Source organism: Chelonoidis abingdonii, chromosome 1 (assembly GCF_003597395.2).
Source record: "Chelonoidis abingdonii isolate Lonesome George chromosome 1, CheloAbing_2.0, whole genome shotgun sequence".
Classification (NCBI taxonomy): Eukaryota; Metazoa; Chordata; order Testudines; family Testudinidae; genus Chelonoidis; species Chelonoidis abingdonii.
This window is the reverse complement of record NC_133769.1, coordinates 228,093,427-228,117,525: the sequence shown is the minus strand read 5'-3', so window position 1 is coordinate 228,117,525 and position 24,099 is coordinate 228,093,427. Positions and strand designations below refer to the sequence as shown.

At 39.4% G+C, this 24,099-nt stretch overlaps 1 protein-coding gene across 2 annotated transcripts in view; it reads right to left on the bottom strand.

The window, feature by feature from the left end:
• The window catches only part of RPS6KA3 (ribosomal protein S6 kinase A3), a 134,171-nt gene that overhangs the window by 76,065 nt on the left and 34,007 nt on the right, over positions 1–24,099 (bottom strand). For both annotated transcript variants that reach the window (XM_075060045.1, XM_075060047.1), the window contains exons 3-4: positions 7,513–7,629; positions 2,261–2,342 (exon numbers count right to left, since the gene is read on the bottom strand). In XM_075060045.1, coding sequence (XP_074916146.1) covers positions 2,261–2,342; positions 7,513–7,629 — 199 coding nt within the window. The remainder of the gene's footprint in view (positions 1–2,260; positions 2,343–7,512; positions 7,630–24,099) is intronic.

Sequence of the window (24,099 nt, the reverse complement as noted above, 5' to 3'; positions counted from 1 at the left end):
ACAAAAGACAAGAAACTTTATCCACAAAGTTACACAGCATTTTGGAGAACAGAACTATGCCATTTAATAAGTATCTACTAACATGTCCAGGATCAAATCAACTAACCAGAAGTAATGATATAGCACAGCTATCTTCATGAAACATATATTATGCCTATGCAGTGCTTCAATAAGGGACATGGATTTTAATACTAATTATTTCAAGAAGGATTACTGAACTACATTATAATGAAGTTTGTAGTAAAAGGTTTAGAAATTTCATATCTAGTGGACATGGGTTTCTGACAGGATGACAACAAACAAGTTGATCAGAAGCTATTACAGAAAGAAAACTGTTTTAATTAAAAATTCTACAAACGTGATGCTTTCATTCATTAATCCTTTTGTGTTTATAATACAATGACATTACTTTTTGTCCTATTTGATGGTTTAGAATCTAAGTTAAGCATGTACTTAAAAGATCTTTGTTGAACACTTAACAGTATCTGTATTTATATTTTTGTTTGCAGAAGATTAAGATTTGGTACGTACGTACATTAATTAAAGTAATCGTTTATGGAAAAAAAACAGGAGTACTTGTGGCACCTTAGAGACTAAAATTTATTTGAGCATCAGCTTTCGTGGGCTACAGCCCACTTCTTCGGATACATGGAATGGAACATATATTGAGGAGATATACAAACACATACAGAGAGCATGAAAAGGTGGGAGTTGCCTTACCAACTCTAAGAAGCCAATTAAATAAGGGGAGGGAAAAAAAAAACAAAAAACTTTTAAAGTGATAATCAAGATAGCCCAGTACTAAGTTTGATAAGAAGTGTGAGAATACTTACAAGGAGAGAGAGATTCAATGTTTGTAATGGCTCAGCCATTCCCAGTCTCTATTTAAACCTAAGGTGATTGTATCTAGTTTGCATATCAATTCCAGCTCAGCAGTATCTCGTTTAAGTCTGTTTTTGAAGCTTTTCTGTTGCAAAATTTCCACCCACACGTCTGTCATTGAATGACCAGAAAGGCTGAAGTGTTCTCTACTGGTTTTTGAGTGTTATGATTCCTGATGTCAGATTTGTGTCCATCAATTCTTTTGCGTAGAGACTGTCCAGTTTGGCCAATGTACATGGCAGAGGGGTATTGCTGACACACGATGGCATATATCACATTGGTAGATGGGCAGGTGAATGAGCCCTGATAGTATGGCTGATGTGGTTAGGTCCTATGATGTCGTCCCTTGAATAGGTACGTGGACAGAGTTGGCATCGGGCTTTGTTGCAAGGGTAGGTTCCTGGGTTAGTGTTTTTGTTCAGTGACGTGTGGTTGCTGGTGAGTACTTGCTTCAGGTTGGGGGGTTGTCTGTAAGCGAGGTCAGGTCTGTCACCCAAGATCTGTGAGAGTGAGGGATCATCCTTCAGGATAGGTTGTAGATCTTCGATGATGCACTGCAGAGGTTTTAGTTGGGGGCTGAAGGTGACAGCTAGTGGTGTTCTGTTATTTTCTTTGTTGGGCTCATCTTGTAGGAGGTGACTTCTGGGTACTCGTCTGGCTCTGTCAATCTGTTTTTTCACTTCAGCAGGTGGGTACTGTAGTTTTAAGAATGCTTGATAGAGATCTTGTGGGTGCTTGTCTCTGTCTGAGGGATTGAAGCAAATGTGGTTGTATCTTAGAGCTTGGTTGTAGACAATGGATCGTGTGGTGTGTCCTGGATGGAAGCTGGAGGCATGTAGGTAAGTATAGCAATCAGTAGGTTTCCGGTATAGGGTGGTATTTATGTGACCATTGCTTATGCACACGCATGGAGTAGTAGTTCCAGGAAATGGACGCGATGTGTGGACCTGACTAGGCTGAGGTTGATGGTGGGATGGAAATTATGAAATCATGGTGGAATTCCTCCAGGGCTTCTTTCCATGGGCAGATGAGAGCATATCATGCCTCAAACACTTAATCTATCTCCTATGTAAGTATTCTCACAATTCTTATCAACTGCTGACTAGCTAAGTTTTTTTTTTCCTCCCCTTACTTAATTGGCCTCTCAAAGTTGGTAAGACAACTCCCACCTTTTCATGCTCTCTGTATGTGTATATATATCTCCTCGATATATGTTCCATTCCATGCATCCGAAGAAGTGGGCTGTAGACCACAAAAGCTTATGCTCAAACAAATTTGTTAGTCTCTAAGGTGCCACAAGTACTCCTGTTCTTTTTGCGGATACAGACTAACATGGCTGCTACTCTGAAACCTGTCGTTTATGGAAAGTATCACTTACCTTTCAGTGTGGCTTTTTTTAATACCTTCATTGCATAAAGCTGTCTTGCATCTGATCCTGAGATTTTTTTGACAAGAAATACCTGTATTCAATATATTAAAAATGTTCTTAAAGGAGATAAATATAAATCAGATCAGTAAACTTTGGTATCTAATTCTAGTAATATGGATTCACAGTTGTTTTTTCAATAAAATTCTTATTTGTAACAAATGGCTTCCCCATCTCTAGTACTGACCACTTACAGTTATCTTTGTTTGTTCATGTTTATACAGCTTGTGTACCTAATTACAAATGTCCCTCTTTACCTATCACATTTCCTCTCCCTCCAATTTTACTTGTATTTAAAAAACAAAAAATATTTTGGGCCAAATTTATCCTAGTTTAACTTAATTGATGAATTTAGTTGTGTCTGAAAAGTTGAGCCAATAAGCATTTAAAAAAACAGTTAAATGAAACAGCAAATTAAACATTCTGACCATTCTCTTCAGTTAATATTTTTTTAAATATTTCTCTTCAAGCAGTGTCACATTTTACAGGAATTAACAGGGACATATCAAAAATGGTTATAAACAAGCTGTAGACATTACATATAGTTGGGATGAGCGGAAGAGTTAATTCAGAGAGGAAAAATATATAATGACTGCAAGTCAAACAACTGCTCATAAGTAATTAAAGGCAATAAATGTATCATCCATAGTAAAGGGCTTTTAAAAATATACCAGAAAATTGTGAGAAGACAATTGTGCCAATCTACCTCGTTATAGTTTACTGTGATTGAATGTTACATGTGTTAGTAAAGTAGTTCCAGACCCAACTAAAGTGTGTTTCATTTCCTTTTGCAGTATAATAGGATTTCTTGAGAGGGATTATCTTTTTAATATCCTTAAACCATTCAGATATGGAAGGGGATGTATTGATTTCCACTGTGGACAAATTCTATGTTTAGTAAGAAGGAAAGCCAAATACACAAACCGTTTTATATTTATGTTTTGGTTCACTTATGAAAAGACACAGCAGACAGGTCATTTTCCGAATGATAATTTAGTATTCCTATGTAACACTCAGGGTAAATCTGAAAACAGAGGGTGCTCCCACATGCTTGTGCTGTGCTAGTGACCTGATAGAGGTACGACTCAAGACAGAGATGACAATTGTTATGTGAATCAAATTTTATTGTTTAGTACAGTAAATTATATGTAATAATTTTGGGCCCAGTTCTCATATACACCAAGACCTCTTTTGATGCAAGTGGATGCCAGAGAAATACAAACAGGGCTTAGTGTTAATGAGAATCAGGTCCTTGTCGTTATTATTGCCCCAAAATTATGAGTTATTACTATTTAAGAATTGCCCAGGCATCAAGGCCTTATAGAAATGATAGATATCATAATCATGTCCTTCATGAGTTCTTAAAGGTAACTTTTAATGATTCTGAGACTGTTTTCTTTATCCTGGATTACTCATCTGTACCCGAACATAGAGATTTTCATATGACAATTTGGGTAGGATGCCTTAACAAAGGAACAGGATACAGACAGAAAGTACCTTTGGGGTTTGTTTCTTGTTAAGCCAAGGAATTACATATTCAGATGAACGGCAATGCTACTGCTAAAATTGCTAACAACGTTTCTATTTATCCAAATAAATTAACTTTTTTTGGTGGTGTTTCTTAACTAATTAGAGAACAGATGGGAAAAAAATACTTAGAACAGGTATTGCACCTTACTTGACAGTTAGGCATAGATAGATGTCCTCATCTCTCTCCAATGAGGAATTTTATCCAGGACAGGTACAGAATTAAAGTGTAATAGGGTGTTAAAAAAATCTTGGTTTATGTTCATGATGAGTACCTAATCTGGATTCTAATAATAAAGAGGAACTGGAAAGTACTGTTGGTTTATATGATATATTTCAATCTTCCTTCACTTGATTGTGACCCTTGTACATCTCCCAAATGCAGTTAAGGTTTTAAATATTCACTTTCGCACTCACTGAAATAAGTACATGAAAAGGTTATCTGCAAGCAAGGCGATCTTGCTTATGATGGTAACTGTTTTAATGTCCCAAACATTAAGATTATTATTGAATAAGATTGCAAGTGGTTCTATCAAAATTAAAAGGTGAATTGAAGATAAGGAACAGTTCTGTCTTGTCCAAATTTTAATGGAGGTTGTTTGGTAGAACCAACCCTGTGGGACTACTGAATGTCACTAGGGCTGTCAATTAATCATAGTTAACTCACACAATTTAAAAAATTAATCGCGACTAAAAAAAACTGCAAATCATCACAGTTTTAATCACACTGTTAAGCAACAGAATGCAATTGAAATGTATTAATATTTTGGATTTTTTCTACATTTTCATATATATTGTATTCTGTGTTGTAATGAAATCAAAGTTATATTATTTATGATTACAGATATTTGCACTGTAAAAATGATAAACAGAAATAGTATTTTCCAATTCACCTCATACAGGTACTGTAATGCAATCTCTTTGTGGTGAAAGTGCAACTTAAAAATGTAGATATTTTTTGTTACAAACTGCACTCAAACGAAACAATGTAAATCTTCAGTGCCTGCAAGTCCACTCAGTTCTACTTCTTGTTCAGCCAATCACTAAGACAAACAGGTTTGCTTACATTTACAGGAGATAATGCTGCCCTCTTCTTATTTACGTCACCAGAAAGTGAGAACAGGCATTTGCATGGCACTTCTGTAGCCAGCATTACAAGGTATTTGCGTTCCAGATATGCTAAATGTTTGTATGCCTCTTCATACGTTGGCCACTGTTCCAGAGTACATGCTTCCATGCTGATGACTCTCATTCAAAAAAATGCGTTAATTAAATTTGAGACTGAACTCCTTAGGGGAGAATAGTATGTCCCCTGCTCTGTTTTTACCCGCAATCTGCCATATATTTCACGTTATAGCAGTCTCGGATGATGACCCAGCACATGTTCATTTTAAGAACACTTTCACTGCAGATTTGACAAAACGCAAAGAAGGTACCAATGTGAGATTTCTAAAGATAGCTACAGCACCTGACTCCAAGTTTAAGAACCTGAAGTACCAATTTCCAAAATCTGAGAGAGATGAGGTGTGAAGCATGCTTTTAGAAGTCTTAAAAGAGCAACACTCCAATGAGGAAACTACAGAACCCAAACCACCAAAAAAGAAAATCAACCTTCTACTAGTGGCATCTGACTCACACAATGAACATGAACGTGCGTTGATCTGCACTGCTTCGGACTGTTATCGAGCAGAACCTGTCATCAGCATGAATGCATGTCCCCTGGAATGGTGGTTGAAGCACGAAGGGACATATGAATCTTTAGTGCATCTGGCACACAAATATATTGTGACACCGGCTACAACGGTGCCATGAGAATGTCTGTTCTCACTTTCAGATAGGGTTGCCAACTTTCTAATAGCATAAAACAGAACATCCCTAGCCCCGTCCCTTCCCTGACACCCCACCTCTACTCGCTACATTCCCTCTCCCTTGGTGGCTTGCTCTCCCCTACCTGCATTCACTTTCACTGGGCTGGGGGAGGGGGTTGGGGTGCAGGAGGGGGTGAGCGCTCTAACTGGGCGGCGCAGGCTCTGGGGTGGGGCCAGAAATGAGGGATTCTGAGTATAGGAAGGGGCTGCAGGTTGAGGCAGGGGGCATGGACTCTGGGGTGAGGGCGAGGGCTGTTCGGTGGGGCTGGTGATGAAGGGTTTGGGGAGCAGGACAGGGCTCCAGGCTTGACAGTGGGACCAAGGGATTTGGAGTGTGGGAGGGGGCTGTGGGTTGAGGCAGGGGGTTTGGTTGTGGGAGGAGATATGGGTACAGGGCTGGGGCTCAGGGTTGGGCCGTGGGCTTACCTCAGGTGGCTCCTGGTCAGCAGCGCAGCAGGGCTAAGGCAGGCTTCCTGCCTGTCCTGGTACCATGCTGCGCCTCAGAAGTGGCCAGCAGCAGGTCCGGCAGTCAGGTTGGCGGGAGCCAGGAGGCTCCACACGCTGCTCTCACCAGCAGGGACCACCACCCCAGCTCCCACTTGCTGCAGTTCTTGGCTACCGGGAGTGCAAATCCACTGTTCGGGGCAGGGGCAGCATGCAGACACTGTGGTCCCCCCACCTAGGAGCCAGACCAGCTGGCCACTTCCGGGGCGCAGCACGGTGCCAAGACAGGTGGAGACTAGCCTGCCTTAGTCCCACAGTACCGCCGACCGTACTTTTAATGGTCCGGCCAGCAGTGTCGACCGGAGTTGCCAGGGTCCCTTTTCGACCAGGCATTCTGGTCAAAAACTGGACACCTGTAACCCTACTTTCAGGTGACATCGTAAACAAGCAGGCAGCATTATCTCCTGCATATGGAAACAAACTTTTTTGGCTGAGCGATTGGCTGATCAAGAAGTAGGACTGAGTGGACTTGCAGGCTCTACAGTTTTACACTGTTATTTTTGAATGCAGGTTTTTTTGTACATAATTCTACATTTGTAAGTTCAACTTTCAGATAAAGAGATTGCACTACAGTACTTGTATTAGGTGAACTGAAAAATATTTGCACAGAAAAAAAAAGTACTTGTCATCAAAAATAAATATAAAGTAAGCACTGTACACTTTGTATTCTGTGTTGTAAATGAAATTTATATATTTGAAAATGTAGAAAACATCCCCAAATATTTAAATAAATGGTATTCTATTACTGTTTAACAGTGTGATTAATCATGCGATTAATTTTTTAATTGCTTGACAGGTCTAAATCTCAGCATTATTAATTCAATAGTATAGGACCAAAGCCTATTTTCTGTAACACATGAATAAAACTAGAGCCATTCTACATTGTGAAATACTTTTTCCCTTATGATGGCCATTCTGCCTACCATCTGTCCTTTCTTTCAGGTATGACACTGTGGTAACATACATGGAATGGATCTATTCAGGATGAATATACTCTTTCATCTTAATACTGAATATCTTACTTCAGAAAACTTTTATATCAGAGTTCCACAAGGAGAGAATTCAGGAACCTTTATGAGGTTTACAGAATAGCTTAATTTGGAACAGATTTACTGGTTTCAAAAGGGTCTGCCAGAGCCTGAATGCTTTGTTAGTAAAGCCCAATTCAGAACATAATCTTGACCTGGACTATGGCTTGAATATAAAAATCTGACTGCTCTAAATATTTCACCCTTATTACTGTCCAATCCTAGGGCTTCTTACTGCCCTTTAAAAAACCCATCCACAAAAAACTGTACAACGTACCTTTCCAAAAGAACCCTGTCCTAGAACCTTAAGAAGTTCAAACTGTGAAGGGTCTGCTTTCTCATGTCCTTCCTTTACATGATGTGTTATTGCAATCTCTTTGATATTGCCTTCTTCCTGGCAAGGAAAACATAAGAAATAACTGTAGGTTAATGTCATGCCTTCCAAAATATTTTGTAAACATCACAAATCTATTCACAAATATCAGAGATACTGAAACTGACCAGGTAAAACAATTAATAGTCTAGAATTAAATCCAATCCTTGTGGATTTGGGTAGAAACAGTAATGTTACATAATTCTATGGGCAATTCTAAGTTTGTATATGAAAAGTGCAGAAATAATAGAAATCAGGACAATGAACAGAATGTGTCATCTGTAAAACCAAAGAATGAGCAAATTTTTTCCCAAAGTTAAGAAACTTATGAAAAGTAAGCAGCTATCCAGTTTTTGAATTGCAGGATGGTACACTGAGGAATTATTACATGAACACAAAGTTAGGTTATTACTGGAGGTCAGTTTTCAATGCACAGGTCCCTTATAAATCCATTTTTTCCTCAAAATATGCAGCTTTGGTTGCTGCTTGCTGGCACATATCTATTTTAGCTATAAATTTGTAACCTCCTCCATCAATCACCATTACAGTAGAAGCAGCGGAAAAAACCTTGAGTAAGCTTTTAATCCATACAATGTTTGAACAACAGTTTATATTCCTCATACAGGCTGCCTGCATTTCTTCATCTTGCACAAATGTGTTGGGGATTTAACTACTGTGTGTTGCTGCTTTCTCCCAATCCAAGTTTTTCAATGGGGCCCAATCCTATGACCCATTTCAGTCAAAATGGCTGATGCTGCAGGCTTCGGTCCTACATGATTAAAAAAATTAAATGCTAAAAATGGGCTTGGAGTTAGAGAGAACAGAGAGGAGAAAAGGATCCTCCTTTCAAAGTACTTACACTTAATATTTTAAGTCATTTGGTAGAAGGCTTTGCTACTTTTTATTTCTAATTGTCCTCTCTTTCCTGTCTAAATGTCACCATACTTATTGTTCCTTTCCTGTTTGTATATATATTCTGTTCTCCTCCTTTTGAAATTTTTTTTGGTGTTTTTAAATTCTCCCCCATTTTTATTTCTCACTTTTTCTTCTTTTTCTCATTCTTTTATAGCTTCCAGGGCCTTTTCTGTTTCAAACGTCCCTATGGTGTGATCGGCCCAAAAATTCAACCACAGGACCAGGAGATGCCCAAGAATGTTCTTGTCAGGAACTCAAAGATTTAACGACAACCCCCAATCTTCTTTTTGCTCAGAAGCTGCTGATCATTTTCTTGTTCAAGATACTGTAAAATATGGTTTAACATATCACCACGCTGACAATGGCCTTTTAAACACTGGGTTAAAAAGTAATTTTGCTGGAACCATGTTAAACCATTTTTTACAATCTTCATTTCTGTCATGGTAACAAAGTCAAGCAAGTATGTTTTAAAATAGCGTATTATCTTGGTAGATGTCTAGCATAACACTTTTAATGCTTCAAATAGATAAACATGTTTTGGCTCAACTATCAAACAAAAATACACTTTTCATTAGGACACTAAGAAATAAAGTACTAAAATCTTAATTTAAATAACTGTGATTTAAATAAATAGCTAAAACTTTTAAGTGCAGAGATTTAAAAATCATCTTGATTTCAAAGTCTATACACTTTGCCTACTAGTCATAGAATAAATCCAATAGCCAGAGGAGAATCCAAAGAGCTTAGTTCAAGACTTAACTGTATAAATATGCACATATACACTTGTGCAAATAAGGTCTAGAAGTGTGCCCAGTTGAAATGTTTCTAGTGATTAAGAAATATGATCAAGCTAAACTCATCTTTCCAAATAAAGAAGTATGCCCCTGTACATCAGGAATATCATCAAAAAATTAAGTCAGTATTTCAGTGTGATATACTCTTACAAAAATGTTGTACGCTGTATACCTGAAATACACTAGCAGTGTAGTACTCTTTCCAGAACAGCACTACTCTTGCATACATTTCTTTTAAAATAATTAACCTGAAAGGGATTTTACATAAGTCACACTATTGAAGATGGAAATCTGAAGCCTTTTTAAAACTTCTCTCAGAAGTACATTACAATGACCTAAATAAGGAAGCTCATCAGTTATAACAATTTCTTATTGATTACTTGCAACTGATGGTAATTAAAATAAAAACCCTATCAACCCCTTTTTTGAAAATCACGTATTTCATGTTTCTGATAATACCTCTGTTGATTCACAATGCTATCTTATATTTTCCAAATTAGAATTTGATCTTTGTTACAGACAAATCTTCTCTTCTGCATCTAGCTCATGTAAATAGTTTGGCACTGGGGAACTCTGAGGGAACATCATAGGAATTGGGGAAAACATTTGGGATAGGGGGAGCCTATAAAGGAAGGATGTGTTCCACCTAAACCAAAGTGGATCCAGACTGCTGGCACTTAACATTAAAAAGGTTGCAGAGCAGTTTTTAAAGTAAAAGATGGGGGAAAGCCGATGGCTGCAGCAGAGCACGTGGATCGGACAGAGACTTCTCTTGGAGAAGAGTCTATTGATAGAGATTCTCTAGGTTTTACTCAGGAAGAAAGGATGGAACAGGGTAAAGCATGGGCCAGGTCTGACTAGAAACATTCACATAAAGAATCTGATAAATCACAAAAGTGCAGATAAACAGTGACAAGTTTTTAAAGTGCTTGTACGTAAATGCTAGAAGTCTAAATAATAAGATGGGTGAACTAGAGTGCCTTGTGTTAAAGGAGAATATTGATACAACAGGCATCACAGAAACCTGGTGGGGTGGGGACAATCAATTGGGGACAATCATTCCGGGGTACAAAAATATATCGGAAGGACAGAACAGGTCGTGCCGGAGGGAGAGTGGTGGAAGGAAGAAACGCGGCGCTATATGTGAAAGGAAATGTAGAATCAAATGAAGTAAAAATCTTAAATGAAACCGCATGTTCCATAGAATCTCTGGATAGTAATTCCGTGCTCTAATGAGAATATAACACCACCTGACCAGGACAGTGATAGTGACAATGAAATGCTAAGGGACATTCGAGAGGTTATCAAAATAAAGAACTCAATAATAGTGGAGGATTTCAATTATCTCCATATTGACTGGGTACATGTCACCTCAGGATGAAATGCAGAGACAAATTTTCTCTATACTTTAAATGACTGCTTCTTGGAGCAGCTAGTACAGGAACCAGCAAGGGGAGAAGCAATTCTCAATTTAGTCCTGAGTGGAGCACAGGATCTAGTACAAGAGGTAACTATAACAGGACCACTTGGAAACAGTGACCATAATATAACAACATTTAACACCCCTGTGGTGGGAAGAACATCTCAACAGCCCAACACTGTGGCATTTAATTTAAAAAAGGGGAACTGCAAAAATGAGGGGGTTAGTTAAACAGAAATTAAAACGTTCAGTGACTAAAGTGAAATCCCTGCAAGCTGCATGGACACTTTTCAAAAACACCATAATAGAGGCCCAACTTAAATGTATACCCCAAATTAAAAAACACATTAAAAAAGAACTAAGAAAGGGCCACAGTAGCTTAACAACCATGTAAAAGAAGCAGTGAGAGATAAAAAGGCATCTTTTAAAAAGTGGAAGTCGAATCCTAGTGAGGTAAATAGAAAGGAGCATAAACACTGCCAAATTAAGTGTAAAAATGTAATGAAAAGCCAAAAAGGAGTTTGAAGAACAGTTAGCCAAAAACTCAAAAGGTAACAACAAAATGTTTTTAAGTACACCACAAGAAGGAAGCCTGCTAAACAACCAGTAGGGCCTCTGGACAATCAAGATACAAAAGGAGCACTTAAAGATGATAAAGTCATTGCAGAGAAACTAAATGAATTCTTTGCTTCAGTCTTCACGGCTGCGGATGTTAGGGAGATTCCCAAACCTGAGTCGGCTTTTGTACGTGACAAATCTGAGGAACTGTGACAGACTGAAGTGTCACTGGAGGAGGATTTTTTGAATTAATTGATAAACTTAACAGTAACTAGTCACTGGGACCAGATGGCATTCACCCAAGAGTTCTGAAAGAACTCAAATGTGAAATTGTGGAATTTTAACTAGGATTTGTAACCTGCCCTTTAAATCAGCTTCTGTACCCAATGATTGGAAGACAGCTAATGTAATGCCAATATTTAAAAAGGGCTCTAAAAGGTGATCCCGGCAATTACAGACCAGTAAGTCTAATGTCAGTACCGGACAAATTAGTTGAAACAATCGTGAAGAATAAAATTGTCAGACACATAGCAGAACAGTTTCTGTAAAGGGAAATCATGTTTTACTAATCTATTAGAGTTCTTTGAAGGGGTCAACAAACACGTGGACAAGGGGGATCCAGTCGATATAGTGTACTTAGATTTCCAGAAAGCCTTTGACAAAGTCCCTCACCAAAGGCTCTTACGTAAATTGAGTTATCATGGGATAAGAGGGAAGATCCTTTCATGGACTGAGAACTGGTTAAAAGACAGGGAACCAACGGTAGGAATAAATGGTAAATTTTCAGAATGAAGAGGGGTAACTAGTGGTGTTCCCCAAGGGACAGTCCTAGGACCAATCCTATTCAACTTATTCATACATGATCTGAAGAAACAGGTAAACAATGAGATGACAAAGTTTGCAGATGAGACTAACCTGCATTAAGAGCAAAGCAGACTGTGAAGAACTTCAAAAAGATCTCACAAAACTAAGTGATTGGGCAACAAAATGGAAAATAAAGTGTAATGTGGATAAATGTAAAGTAATGCACATTGGAAAAAAATAACCCCAACTATACATACAATATGATGGGGGCTAATTTAGCTACAATGAGTCAGGAAAAAGATCTTGGCGTAATCGTGGCTAGTTCTCTGAAGATGTCCACACATTGTTCAGCGGCAGTCAAAGCAGCAAACAGGATGTTAGAAATAATTTAAAAAGGGATAGAGAATAAGACAGAGAATATCTTATTGCCCTTATATAAATCCATGGTACGCCCACATCTCGAATACTGCATACAGATGTGGTTCTCTCATCTCAAAAAAGATATACTGGCATTAGAAAAGGTTCAGAGAAGGGCAACTAAAATGATTAGGCATTTGGAATGGGTCCCATATGAGGAGAGATTAAAGAGGTGAGGACTTTTCAGCTTGGAAAAAGGAGACTAAGGGGGGATATGATAGAGGTATATAAAATCATGAGTGACGTGGAGAAAGTAGATAAGGAAAAGTTATTTACTTGTTCCCATAATATAAGAACTAGGGGCCACCAAATGAAATTAATGGGCAGCAGGTTTAACACAAATACAAGGAAGTAGCTCTTCACACAGTCTTGAAGAAGCCTTGCCTGTAACTCTCCCCCAACTTTTTCCACTCCCACTATGGCTGCTCTGGCAGTTCCCACCATTCCTAGTGTCTTCTGCTGCAATAGCGGCATCGGCCCAGCCTTAGAATATTCATTTTCAGTCATCATTTTGGCACAAGTTTTCTGGAGTCTTGAAAATGACAGAAGAAAACAGATTTTCGACAGTTTGTATTTCAACAAAACCTTAATGTAACATCATAAGACAAAGAACAGGCACTGCCCTAGCCCAGTTCTCCACATTGAACTCAAAGGCCTGCTGCAAACAATGGATGTGTTAAAGATTTCATAAACAAGGTCTTTTTTTTTTGTAATGGCATTAGACAACAAACATAGTGGTTGCTACCAGCTCCCCCTACAGAGAGATTCACAGTTACTAAATAAAGTTTACAAGGAAACAAAATATGACACAATGAATTAATATTCATTTCTTTAACAGTATCACAGTGTGATGGTTAGGGCTTATCTACATTGGGAAATTATTCCAGAATCAGGTAGGGTGTGAATTTAAAGCACTAAAGTTTTTCTGGACTAACTCCTTCTGTGAACATTCTTATCCGGGATTAAGAATGGTCCCCCCAAACCCCTGACAATTTAGCTTAATCTGCTTCCAAATATAAATTTCCCTTACTATACAGCTCTAGGGGAAGTCAATACTTTTTTTTTAAAATGGTGTGCTATCACAATTATCCTAGATTTTGGAGTAGTTTGTATACTAATAAAGCAAATATGTGATGGAAACACTAATGAGTTTATTGTAACATGAGTCACATCTGAGACGCAGCAGAAAAGCAAGAACATGCTTAACTCTTTGCAGAATCAAAATTTAAGATTGTAAATTCCTCAGGGCAGCAACTATGTCTCTGTTCATATTTCACAGCGTCAAATACCACACAGTGCTTCAACAAGAACAGTGGCACAGAAACAAAAAGCTAACAAAGAATCCAACACCTGGTATACTGGAAGTTAATTTGTTCAAGACGAGGAATATTTTTATTTTACTGTTTATTGATTCACAAGGGTGAAATTGACTGGGGAAATGTTTTTAAAAATGTGATTAAACGTGCAAAATTCACCAATAAAAGACTGATTAATTGTTCTTTTGAGCAACTGGTCACAAACCGGGCCAAAAACATACTGGAAAGAGGTAAGCGAATACCAGCTCACAGCTTCTAGGCTGTAGAATAAATACTTTATTCAGTTGTAGTGCTGGAAATATTCTAAATTGTGTGCATCAAGCAGTATTTCTATTCTAGTATTAAACTATTTGCATTCTTACATATATTTTGGGCTTACATTCAAGGCCAAATAAGCATTGCTTTAAAATATCTAGACTTAGATGTGTATAGTATTATTTTGGGGATACCTCTTGGGTAATCCATTAAGGGGGAGAACTGATCTCACCCTTTTAGAAGATAGAAAGAGAAGAGCAAACTGTCTGAGCACTTTTCATATGGCTGAAAAAATCCCAGAGAAGCAGGAGCCTTGAGGTTTGGTATTATATTATACATTATTCATATACATTATCTGACTTTACAATGAAAGATCAGAGAAGGTATTTGTTTTGAGTAGCTTGTATAGACTCACGGGTTCTTCCTAATTCTCATTTTTAATCTCAGTGTTCTTCAAAACAGCAGTTTTCATGTACATTTTTATTGAAGTTGTCCATAATTAGACCACGTTTCAAATCATTTACAAAAACCTTGTTCACTAGAACTCTCTGTACATTATTTCAATCAATCCATCTAAAATACCCTCTAACCAGCTGTAACTATAGTAGTTATGCAGTTGTATCATTTGGACATTTTGAATTTACGAACCATCGCATATGAACTCCCCCTAGAAAATTTTCAGTCATGACACCTGTGACGTAGTGTACAGTAAAGACTTAGTAGAAATGTACAATCTTTTTGTCAATGTATTAATGATCTCCCTACAGTTAATATACAGTATTTCTGTAACTATATTATTAATTTGCACTGATAAAATTAATTTCTCAAATTTAACTAATTTTCCATCATCAGAAGGGTTGTCCCAACCAGACTTTAAGATAAACAAGCAAGGAATCTTAGGTATTATCTAACTAATCAAATTAAAGCCACCAATTCAAATCAGGAACAATTTGCTCTGGCACACAGAAGCTAACTCTGTGTACAAAACTTACTTCCCTAGGTTCAGATTTTAAGGAATCTGTGACAAAGATGTACATCCACAACATAGTCTCTTTCTATGGATTCCTTATTAATGGGATCTATGATAAACAATTTTAGTTAGATAATTACTGGCTCTTAATGTAACTGATTAATAAGGAAGCAGTTTTGTTTAAAAATAATTTGGTTTTGTGAACGCTGTTACTGAAAATGTTTTAATATGCCTAAATTCATAGCTAGTCTTCCTAGCGGAACTCTGAGACACACATTGCCTAAGACATTTTTAATAATTTAGACAGTAATCATCTTGTCACAGGATCAGTACATACATTTCAGATATTAGTTTTCTTGGAGAGAACAAATAAAACTATAGGAAATGCACTGGAGTCCATCATGCTTTATTATAACATTCAAAATATCAGCCCAGTAAAGCTGATGTTGTCTAACTAACAGAACAGTTTAATACCAACAATAAGCAAGATACACAGTTGCCCTTGAGAGGCAACAAATTTAATATACTGTAATCCCTCCTTTTTCCAAAATGCTAGATATTCCATCTGATGTCATTTTAACGATCACTTGTGCACACAAACAAGTGGTGATAATATTCCTCAGTCTCTACCAAAATAAGCATTTTTAAAGAGATATTTTAATGACAAGTTTATAAAAAAAATCATGAAAATTTTACATAAATTCTAGGTGGGGGAGGAAAGGAAGGGAAAAGAGCTCAAAAGAAGTTAACGATGTTCAACATTTCACATTAACAAGAATAACCATTAACCACCTCTTAGTCCTGCCTCCAGTACAATTTTTGGATTTTAAGGAACATTCTTTTATATTTTGATTTATTTACATACTTTTAATTCGTGGTTTGGGTCACATAGCATGGCAATGAAGTTAGAAGTTCTGTTCATTTAATATCTTCAGTGAATATGGAAAGTAGCTGGTGGGTTAATCTTAGTTACTGTTTAATGCTTGCTTGTATACTTTCCCCCTGAACTATGAACTACTGTAGCAATACGTATTACAGTTGAACATCTCTAGTCTAGCACCCTTGGGACCTGACCAATGCCGAATCACAGATTTTGCCACGGAAGGTCAATATAGTAGCAAGTGAGTCTCTTTTTATTTTAATCTCACCAAGGTGAATGAACGGAACAATGCTTGCAACGCTGCCTAGCCAAGGCTTACTGGCTCTCTTCAAAATAAAGTGTTAGTGTTGCCACCCAATTTTACTGTATTGACACAATGAAATAAATTGATAAAGCATAAAAAATATGAAATAAAATCATGCCAGACCACAGATGTTGCTGGACCAGAGTGCCAGATTAGAGAGGTTCAACCTGTACAACAGAATAGTAATGTTACTCACAATTTCTCTTCTCTGTTAGGCAAAGCATTAAAGGTTTGCAGAAAATGCAATAAGTTTATCGGTCAATAAAGTTGTAATTTTGTTTATGTTGATGAGAAAACATTAATATAATTTTGTATTAATATTTGAGTGTATGTGTAAAAACATTTTGAATACCCTTTTTTTGTAGTCTAGAGATTAATCTAACAAAGCACTCATCAACTGCTCATTTGCCCCAATTAAAAAAGAAAGAAAAAAGGCTCCTGAAGACTTTCTGATGAGCCTTTCAACAACCCTTCTGTGCTGCTGTTTTGAACTGACATTTAATGAATAAATTAGGATGAACAATGTATATTCATAACATAAGTCATTTAGTAACATCATAGTGGGGTGTAGGCATCATTAATCAGACTGACATATTACTTTTACTGCACTGCATGTTTTATTACAGCACTGCAAATGGATGAACTGAAAATAGACCTAGATGGGCTTTTTGGAACTCTTCCATCCTACATGTCCTATGTAAAAGTCTGCCATTTTATCCTAAGCTGCCTTTTAAGAATTCTGTAAAGCTTTAAGTTTCTACATTAACTGCTGCATGCATTTCTAATGTTTATATAACTGTCTTTGAAGTGTAAGCATCTCTGTCGGTTAAAGTAACTTGCTTGATTTGGTGACATTCCTCAGACCAAACCAAAAGAGTAGACATTGATTTTTTTATATATTCCATATGTAATTAGAACGACAATGGCACAAGAAAATATTTAATAGAACATCAGTAAATTAGTTAACAGTAACTACATAAATCTGTAATTTAAACCACCACACAATTTCTGGCAAGTCAAAACACAGGAAATGTACCTTTATGAAAAAAAGATGTTAAAGTCCTCTTATTTTTTCCAGTGCATTCACGATCAACTCAATTATTAAGCAAGTTATTTTTTCCCCTAAACAGCAAGATGTCAAATAAAACTATCAACAAGTGAAAAAATGGTTACTAACTTTTTGTAATTGTTGATCTTTGAGATGTGTTGCACGTGTCCATTCCACTCTTGGTGTGCATGCGCCCCCTGCACAGTTGCTGGAAGTTTTTCCCCTCAGTGGTACCTGTCAGAGCAGCTCGAGCATCCTCTGCTGCTGCATGCTGCTGACATGAGTATAAAGGGCCCGGCTGACCCAAAGCCTCCTCAATTCCTTCTTTCCAGAAACTCTGATGTAGAGGGGAAGGGCGGATGGATTGTGGAATGAACAAGTGCAACATATCTTGAAGAACAGTTAAGGTTAGTAACCATTTTTTCTTCTTTGAGTGGTAGCACATATGTATTCCACTCTTGGCAACTCCTAAGCAGTAATACAGGTGGAGAAATCAGAGTTCCTGTGCACATGGACTGTAGAACAGCTCAATCAAATTTGGCGTCATCTTTAGAGTACTGGGTGATGGTGTAATTGGAAGAGAAAGTGTGCACTGATGACTGGGTTGCTGCTTTACAAATGTCCTGAATAGAGATGTGAACTAGTAACACTGTTGAGGATGCTTGCGATCTTGTGGAGTCAGCAATCAGTTTGACTTGTGGTGAAATGCCTGCTAGATCATAACAAGCGCAGATCAAGAAATTATCCAAGACAAAATTCTTTGTGAGGAGACTGGAAGACCTTTCTTTCTGTTTGCTAGAGCCACGATCAGTCTGACAGACCAACAAAATGGTTTGGTTCTAAGTAAAATGAGAAAGCCTAACACCCAATGTGTATAGCCATTGCTTGTCCACATTTGCATGTGGTTTTGGGTAACAAACAAGTAAATTGACCAACTGTTATGAAAATTTGAAAACTACTTTAGAGATACACCCTCACCCAGGTTTCAAGTAAATCTTATCTTTAAAGAAGATTGTACATGGTGGTTCGGCTGTGAGGGCACGCAGTTCAGAGACCCTTCTGGCAGAAGTGATAGCAATTAGGAAACCACCTTCCAGGAAATGCATAGTAAGGAGCACATTGTTAAAGGCTCAGATGTTGGTCCCATTAAAGCTTGGACATGACCAAGTTCAGGTCCCAAGGGCAAATGGGTTTCCTTAGTTGAGAGTACCACCTTTCCAAGCCTTTAAAGAATCTGATTGTCATGTCATTAGAAAAACTAGTTATCCATGTGAAGGTGGAAAGCTGCTTTTGTTGCCAAGTGAAGCCTGATAGAGGAAATTGCTAAGCCCTGTTGTTTTGGGTGCAGCAAATGGACTCCAATTTGACAAGCTCAGACAGAGAACAGCTTCCATTTTGACAGGTAGGCAGCCCTGATGGAGAGCTTTACACTACTTCCTCCAAGTAAGCCTGTTTATTGAGATTTAGCCATGGAGCTTCTAGGCCGTTAGATGAAGAGACTGCAGGTTCAGGTGGAGCAGCCAACTCTGGGACTGCAGGTTCAGGTGGAGGTTTTGGGAGACTAGATTCAGCTGCAGCAGGAATGAGATTGGAGATGCCACTGAGACGTCTAGTACAGTGGAGAACCAGTGCTGGCAGGGCCACGCTGGGGCTATTAGTATACCTGAGCATGGTTGGCACTTGACTTTTAGTAGCACTCTGGGTAGGAGTAGGATTGGGGGAAAAGAGTAGCAAAGCTTTTCTGCCCAGAGTGGCAGCAAGGCATCTGTGATTGATTCCAGACCCTGGTCTTGAAGTGGGCAGAACTGCTGACATTTTCTGTTTGACTTATTTACAAATGGGTCTATCTGGGGAGTCTCCCACTGCCGGAAAATGCATCTGGCTACCTCTGGGCGAAGACACTACTCATGATGACTCGAAAATTACCTGCTCAGGCAGTCTGCTGGCTTGTTCTGCATCCCTGGAAGGTGAGAGGCCTCAAGGTTGATTGAATGGGCTATGCAAAATTCCCACAGGTAAACTGCTTCCTAACAAAGGAGGTATGAGTGAGCTCCTCTCTGTCTACTGATGTAGAACATAGCTGCAGTGTTGTCTGTAAGACCAAACAGGTTTCTCACTCTCATATGAGGAAGAAAAGCATGACAGGCAAGATGAATAGCCCCAAGTTCTGATGCAGACATGAAGAGAGCTTCTTCAAAGGACCAAAGACCCTGAGTTCACAGGCATGAGGTTCCCACACTATAGCCGAGAGTCATTGAGGGCAGATGAAGGGGACACTACACAAACAGGGATCGTCTAGACAGTATTTGGTCCTGCCATGAGGGCAGGAGACTGGACCTGATGACCTCTCGAGGTTCCTTCCAGTCCTAGAATCTATGAAACATTGAGAGGGTCCAACTACCAATTCAGGGAAATTAGAACTCGTGGAGGAACCTGTGCACAGCATCCAGCTGAAGACGGCTTAGCAAGTACACTGAGGTCAGCTATGTTTGGAGGTGTCTGAGGTGCAGTCTTATGTTGTACTACATATGTGCATGAAGCCATGTGCCCTAGGAGCTTTATGCAGTTTAGGGCTGTTTTGACTGGATGAATCTTCAGGTGTGTCATTAGAGATTGGAATCTTGACTGCGAAGGATGCTCTGGCCTGGGCAGAATCCAACACAATCCCTATAAACTCTATACTGGGCAAAGGATAGCCTGCATTGATCTACAGGCTTATGGCCTTGAATGCTGACTAAATGAGTCAAATGGTGGAAATAACCTGGGCTTTGGACTGACCCCTGACTAGCCAGTCATCCAGATAAGGGTAGACCTGCACTCCTAGTTTCCTCAGGAAATCTGCTTAGCTATACATTTTGCAAACATTCAAGGAGCTGCAGGGAAGTTGAAAGGAAGCACCACTAACTGGTAATGTGAGTGTTTCGGTACAAACCTATAGAAGTTCCTGTGTCCTTGGTATATTGACACATGAAAGTAGGCATCTCTTCAATCAAGGGCAGTATACTAGTTTCCAGATAGGAAAAGCTGGATGCCAGGTTGACCATACAGAATTTTATCTCTTTGAGATAGTTAAGCTGATGCAGGTCTAGAATAGGTCTGAGACCTCCCTTTGCTTCTGGGGTTAGAAAAATAACAGGAGCAGAAACCTTTCCCTCTTAAATTCTGTGGAACCTCCTCTTTGGCACCCATGTGAAGGAGAGACTGAACCTCCTGCACCAGAAGTTCTTCATGAGAGGGGTCCCTGAAGAGGGAAGGGGAGGTAGAAATAATCTGAATGGTGTATCTCACTTCTCCAGTGCTCAACACCCAACAGTCTGTGGTAATACAGGATCGAGCACTGAGGAAAAAAAAGGGAAAAGCAAGAACATCTCTGAGGATGGGAAATGTTGGACCTGACCTCCAATTAGGAAGATGACGACTCCTCCTTACCACAGAGGCACAGTTCCAGACAGTGCTAGTGATCAGTGCCGTGCTGCAGAGGCCCGCAGAAGAGCGAGCACCATGAGTTTTCCCTTTGACAGTACTGAAGGGCCAGCCATCAGGTGTACACGAGGTTGGCACAGTACTGAGTGCTGTATCGTTTGTCCTGGTTGTTGGTTGTCCTGTGCCTGCCGGCACCAATAGTATCATTCTTGTACTGCCAGAGATACCAGCACCAACAGGGTCAAAAGTTCCCTGGCAGCCACAAGTACCTCTGGTGTGGTAAGTATCAAGACAATGTCAGTGGATGTGGGAGGAGCTCTTTTTGGCTCCGGACTCAGCAAAACCTGCGTACACACGGAGTCAATGATGCCATTTTCTACAGTAGCAAAGCGGAGGAGTGCTTAGACTTAGACCATACTCTATTCTTAATCCTATGCCTACCAGACTTCAGTGCCAGGGATCTTGCCTTTTCGGTAATCTGCTTCTTAGGCACAGGGGATGGCGAATGGTACTGGGACTCCGGCACGGTAGGAAACACACTCCTTCCTGATGCTCCGGCACTTGGTGCTGAGTCTGACCAAACTGGCTCAAATGAAAGTCTGAATGCCACCTCCAGGAGTAGAAAAACTTTAGCCTTGTGCAAGGCTTAAAGTCCCTGCAAATTTTGCAATGCTCTCAGAAATGAGCTTCCCCAAGGCACTAAGTTATTCGAGAGCAGGTCACTCATGGACATAACCTTATTGCAGGAAACACCGGGCTCAAATCCCAGGGATCAAGGCATTCCTTGGAACTGAAATTGAATGACACTCTCAACAGGGTAAAACCTAACTTCTCATTAATAAGCACTAAATTATTTACAATAAAAAAAACACTCCACTGCGAGTACTTGCAAAAGCAAGGTGAGCAGTTCCAGCGACAGTAACTGGCAGTAAGAAGGAACTGAGGGGGGCTTGGGTTTAGCTGGGCTCTTTATATCAACACCAGTGGCACATGGCAGCCGAGGACACTTGAGCTGTCTCGACAGGTACCACCAAGGGAAAAATTTCCAGTGACTGTGCATGGGGCATGAGCACACCGAGTGGAATGCACACATGCATTCACTTGAAGAACTTAGAATAAACTTTCTTAACTGAATATTTCCAATTCTTACTGAGTTAAGGAAAACAATTTCTTGAAGACTATTCAGAGATTTTACACATTATTCTAGGTTTTCCTGGTTGGAAAATATTTTCTACAAAAGTTATTATTTCTTTTTGTTCTGGCCACACAGGAACAAAAGATGCAAAGAATGTGGTTCAATAAAGCCACAACTTTATTCACCTAATGTATCTGGGGACACCTGACAATAAATTGTACAGTGCAGGTCACCATTCTTTGTTTAAGTGTTTCCACCTCCTGGGAGGGCTCACCCCTCACCCTGTCAGTCCTCACCTTCCCAACCTGGTCCCAGCCAGACTGCTGCTTGAACCCCACAACTGTCCCCTCATATGATGGTTAAGGAGGACTGGCAAAGTCAGGGGGAACTGCCTCCTTGCTGCACCAGACATTAGGAGCCCCTCTCCCTGCTTTTTCCAATTTTTTGGGGGGGAGTGGTTGGGGAAATGCCTCTCCTTATACCCATTTCCAACTCCTTATACCCTCTGTAACAAGTATCTGTATTGGACATCTGTCAAACTTTTTATCTACTAAATTGCAGCATCCTGACATAACCTCCTTACCATGTCCCTGACCTGCTGTGAGGAAAGTGAAAAACCCCACCCAGCCTCAGTCAATCTGCCAGTGAGGGAAAAATTCCTTCCCAGGCCCAAAAGAAAAAAGGCAATCAGCACAAGCACAAACCAGATCATAAAACCTATTCCTACTCTGACCCCATAGGTGGGCACTGCTGATGGGTGACTAAGAGATCATTTCAGTATGCACAGAGTATAAATACCCACCCATTCCTCCAGTGCAAATGACAGGCTAGAGTCCGCACTTGGGCCAGACACTTTCTGTTGCCTCCTTGGCTCCGCCTAGGTGAAATCTCCCTCTCCCCCCCTCCCCATAGTAGGAACCTATCACATTCAGTTGTGGTGAGCATATTTGTGATATTTATCTTCCAGAAAATTACAGAAAAATCTGTAGAGAAGTTAGTTTCTCTCTTAACCCCACTAGGTACAATATTTTTGCTGTCTTTTCTTCTTAATCTGAAAACTTTCTATTAGAACAAGCCCAACATTTGCCAGGGGGGAGGGGAGGGGAAAGATGGCTAGGCGAGTGACCTAATAGAAGTTTTCCAATTATAATTTTTGTGGTTCTGTAGCAAAAAGAATGAATTGCTGAACAGTGCTCTGGAGGATGCTTCATACTTTGCTTAAGAGCAGCATTTAACTGATGCTTCAAAAAAGGTCTTTTAATGTCCTAGTCCCTTTATGGAAAGGGGAAGTTAGGTCTTCCCTGTGAACGTTCTCTTATCCTCCATATCTCAGTCTGAAATCTAGGGCATTCCTCTTCTCCCTGACCAACAGACTTGGCGGTATGATGGGATTAGGACTGTCCATCCCTTCCCGGAATTCTCCATCAGTACTTTTTGACTCTGAAAATTAACTAGAATTCTGAGCATAAAACTATTAGCTTAAGAAATGCCTGTCACTGAAACAGAACTTTTGGGACTCAAGAAATTTGCCAACTCAACTCTGGGAGTAAAGATGACTGAATCCAGAACGCAGATTTTGACTGCTGGACATAGAGGGTAACACAAACACAGGCAGGACCCAGTTTCCCCTTCTTATGTCTTCTTTGTGTACTGAACTGTGGAACATGCAAAGCAGTATGCATCCCTTGGGAGGGAAGGAGGGAAGATACCTACTAAATAAAAATATAACTAATCCTAATTATTGGGGAGGCCATGTGTTTTGCAATATCCTACTCCCTAAAGCCATGTCTGAGGACAAAAGGATATTAATACCAATCCTCTGTGCTTTTTGAAAGCATGGACTGAGGCTCACATAAATACCTTGAGCTCCTATGAAGAGATCCCTAAGATTTCGCTACCCAACAGGCTGCTGATCCTCTGAGAGGACTGTAACAATGCGCAGTGGATCTACACCTGATTGTTTATATGTCTCTGTGTTGCATGCTTTTATCCACCTTGCTGTGAAGGCCAATGCTTTCTGTCCTTTCACTGAACAAACCAACCAAAAAAACCACCACAACAAAAAGTGGATGTTCTAGAATATTGTCTGCTTAAGGGAGATCTTAAATGCTTGCCTAACATCCAGGCTGTGCCATTCCACCTCCTTTGGGTATTTTGGATTAGAACAGAAGACTAGAATTACAGTAAAACTTGCCTCAGCAACCACCTCTGAAGAGAAACTACTTGCAGAGACCAGGGAACTTTTCCCCCTA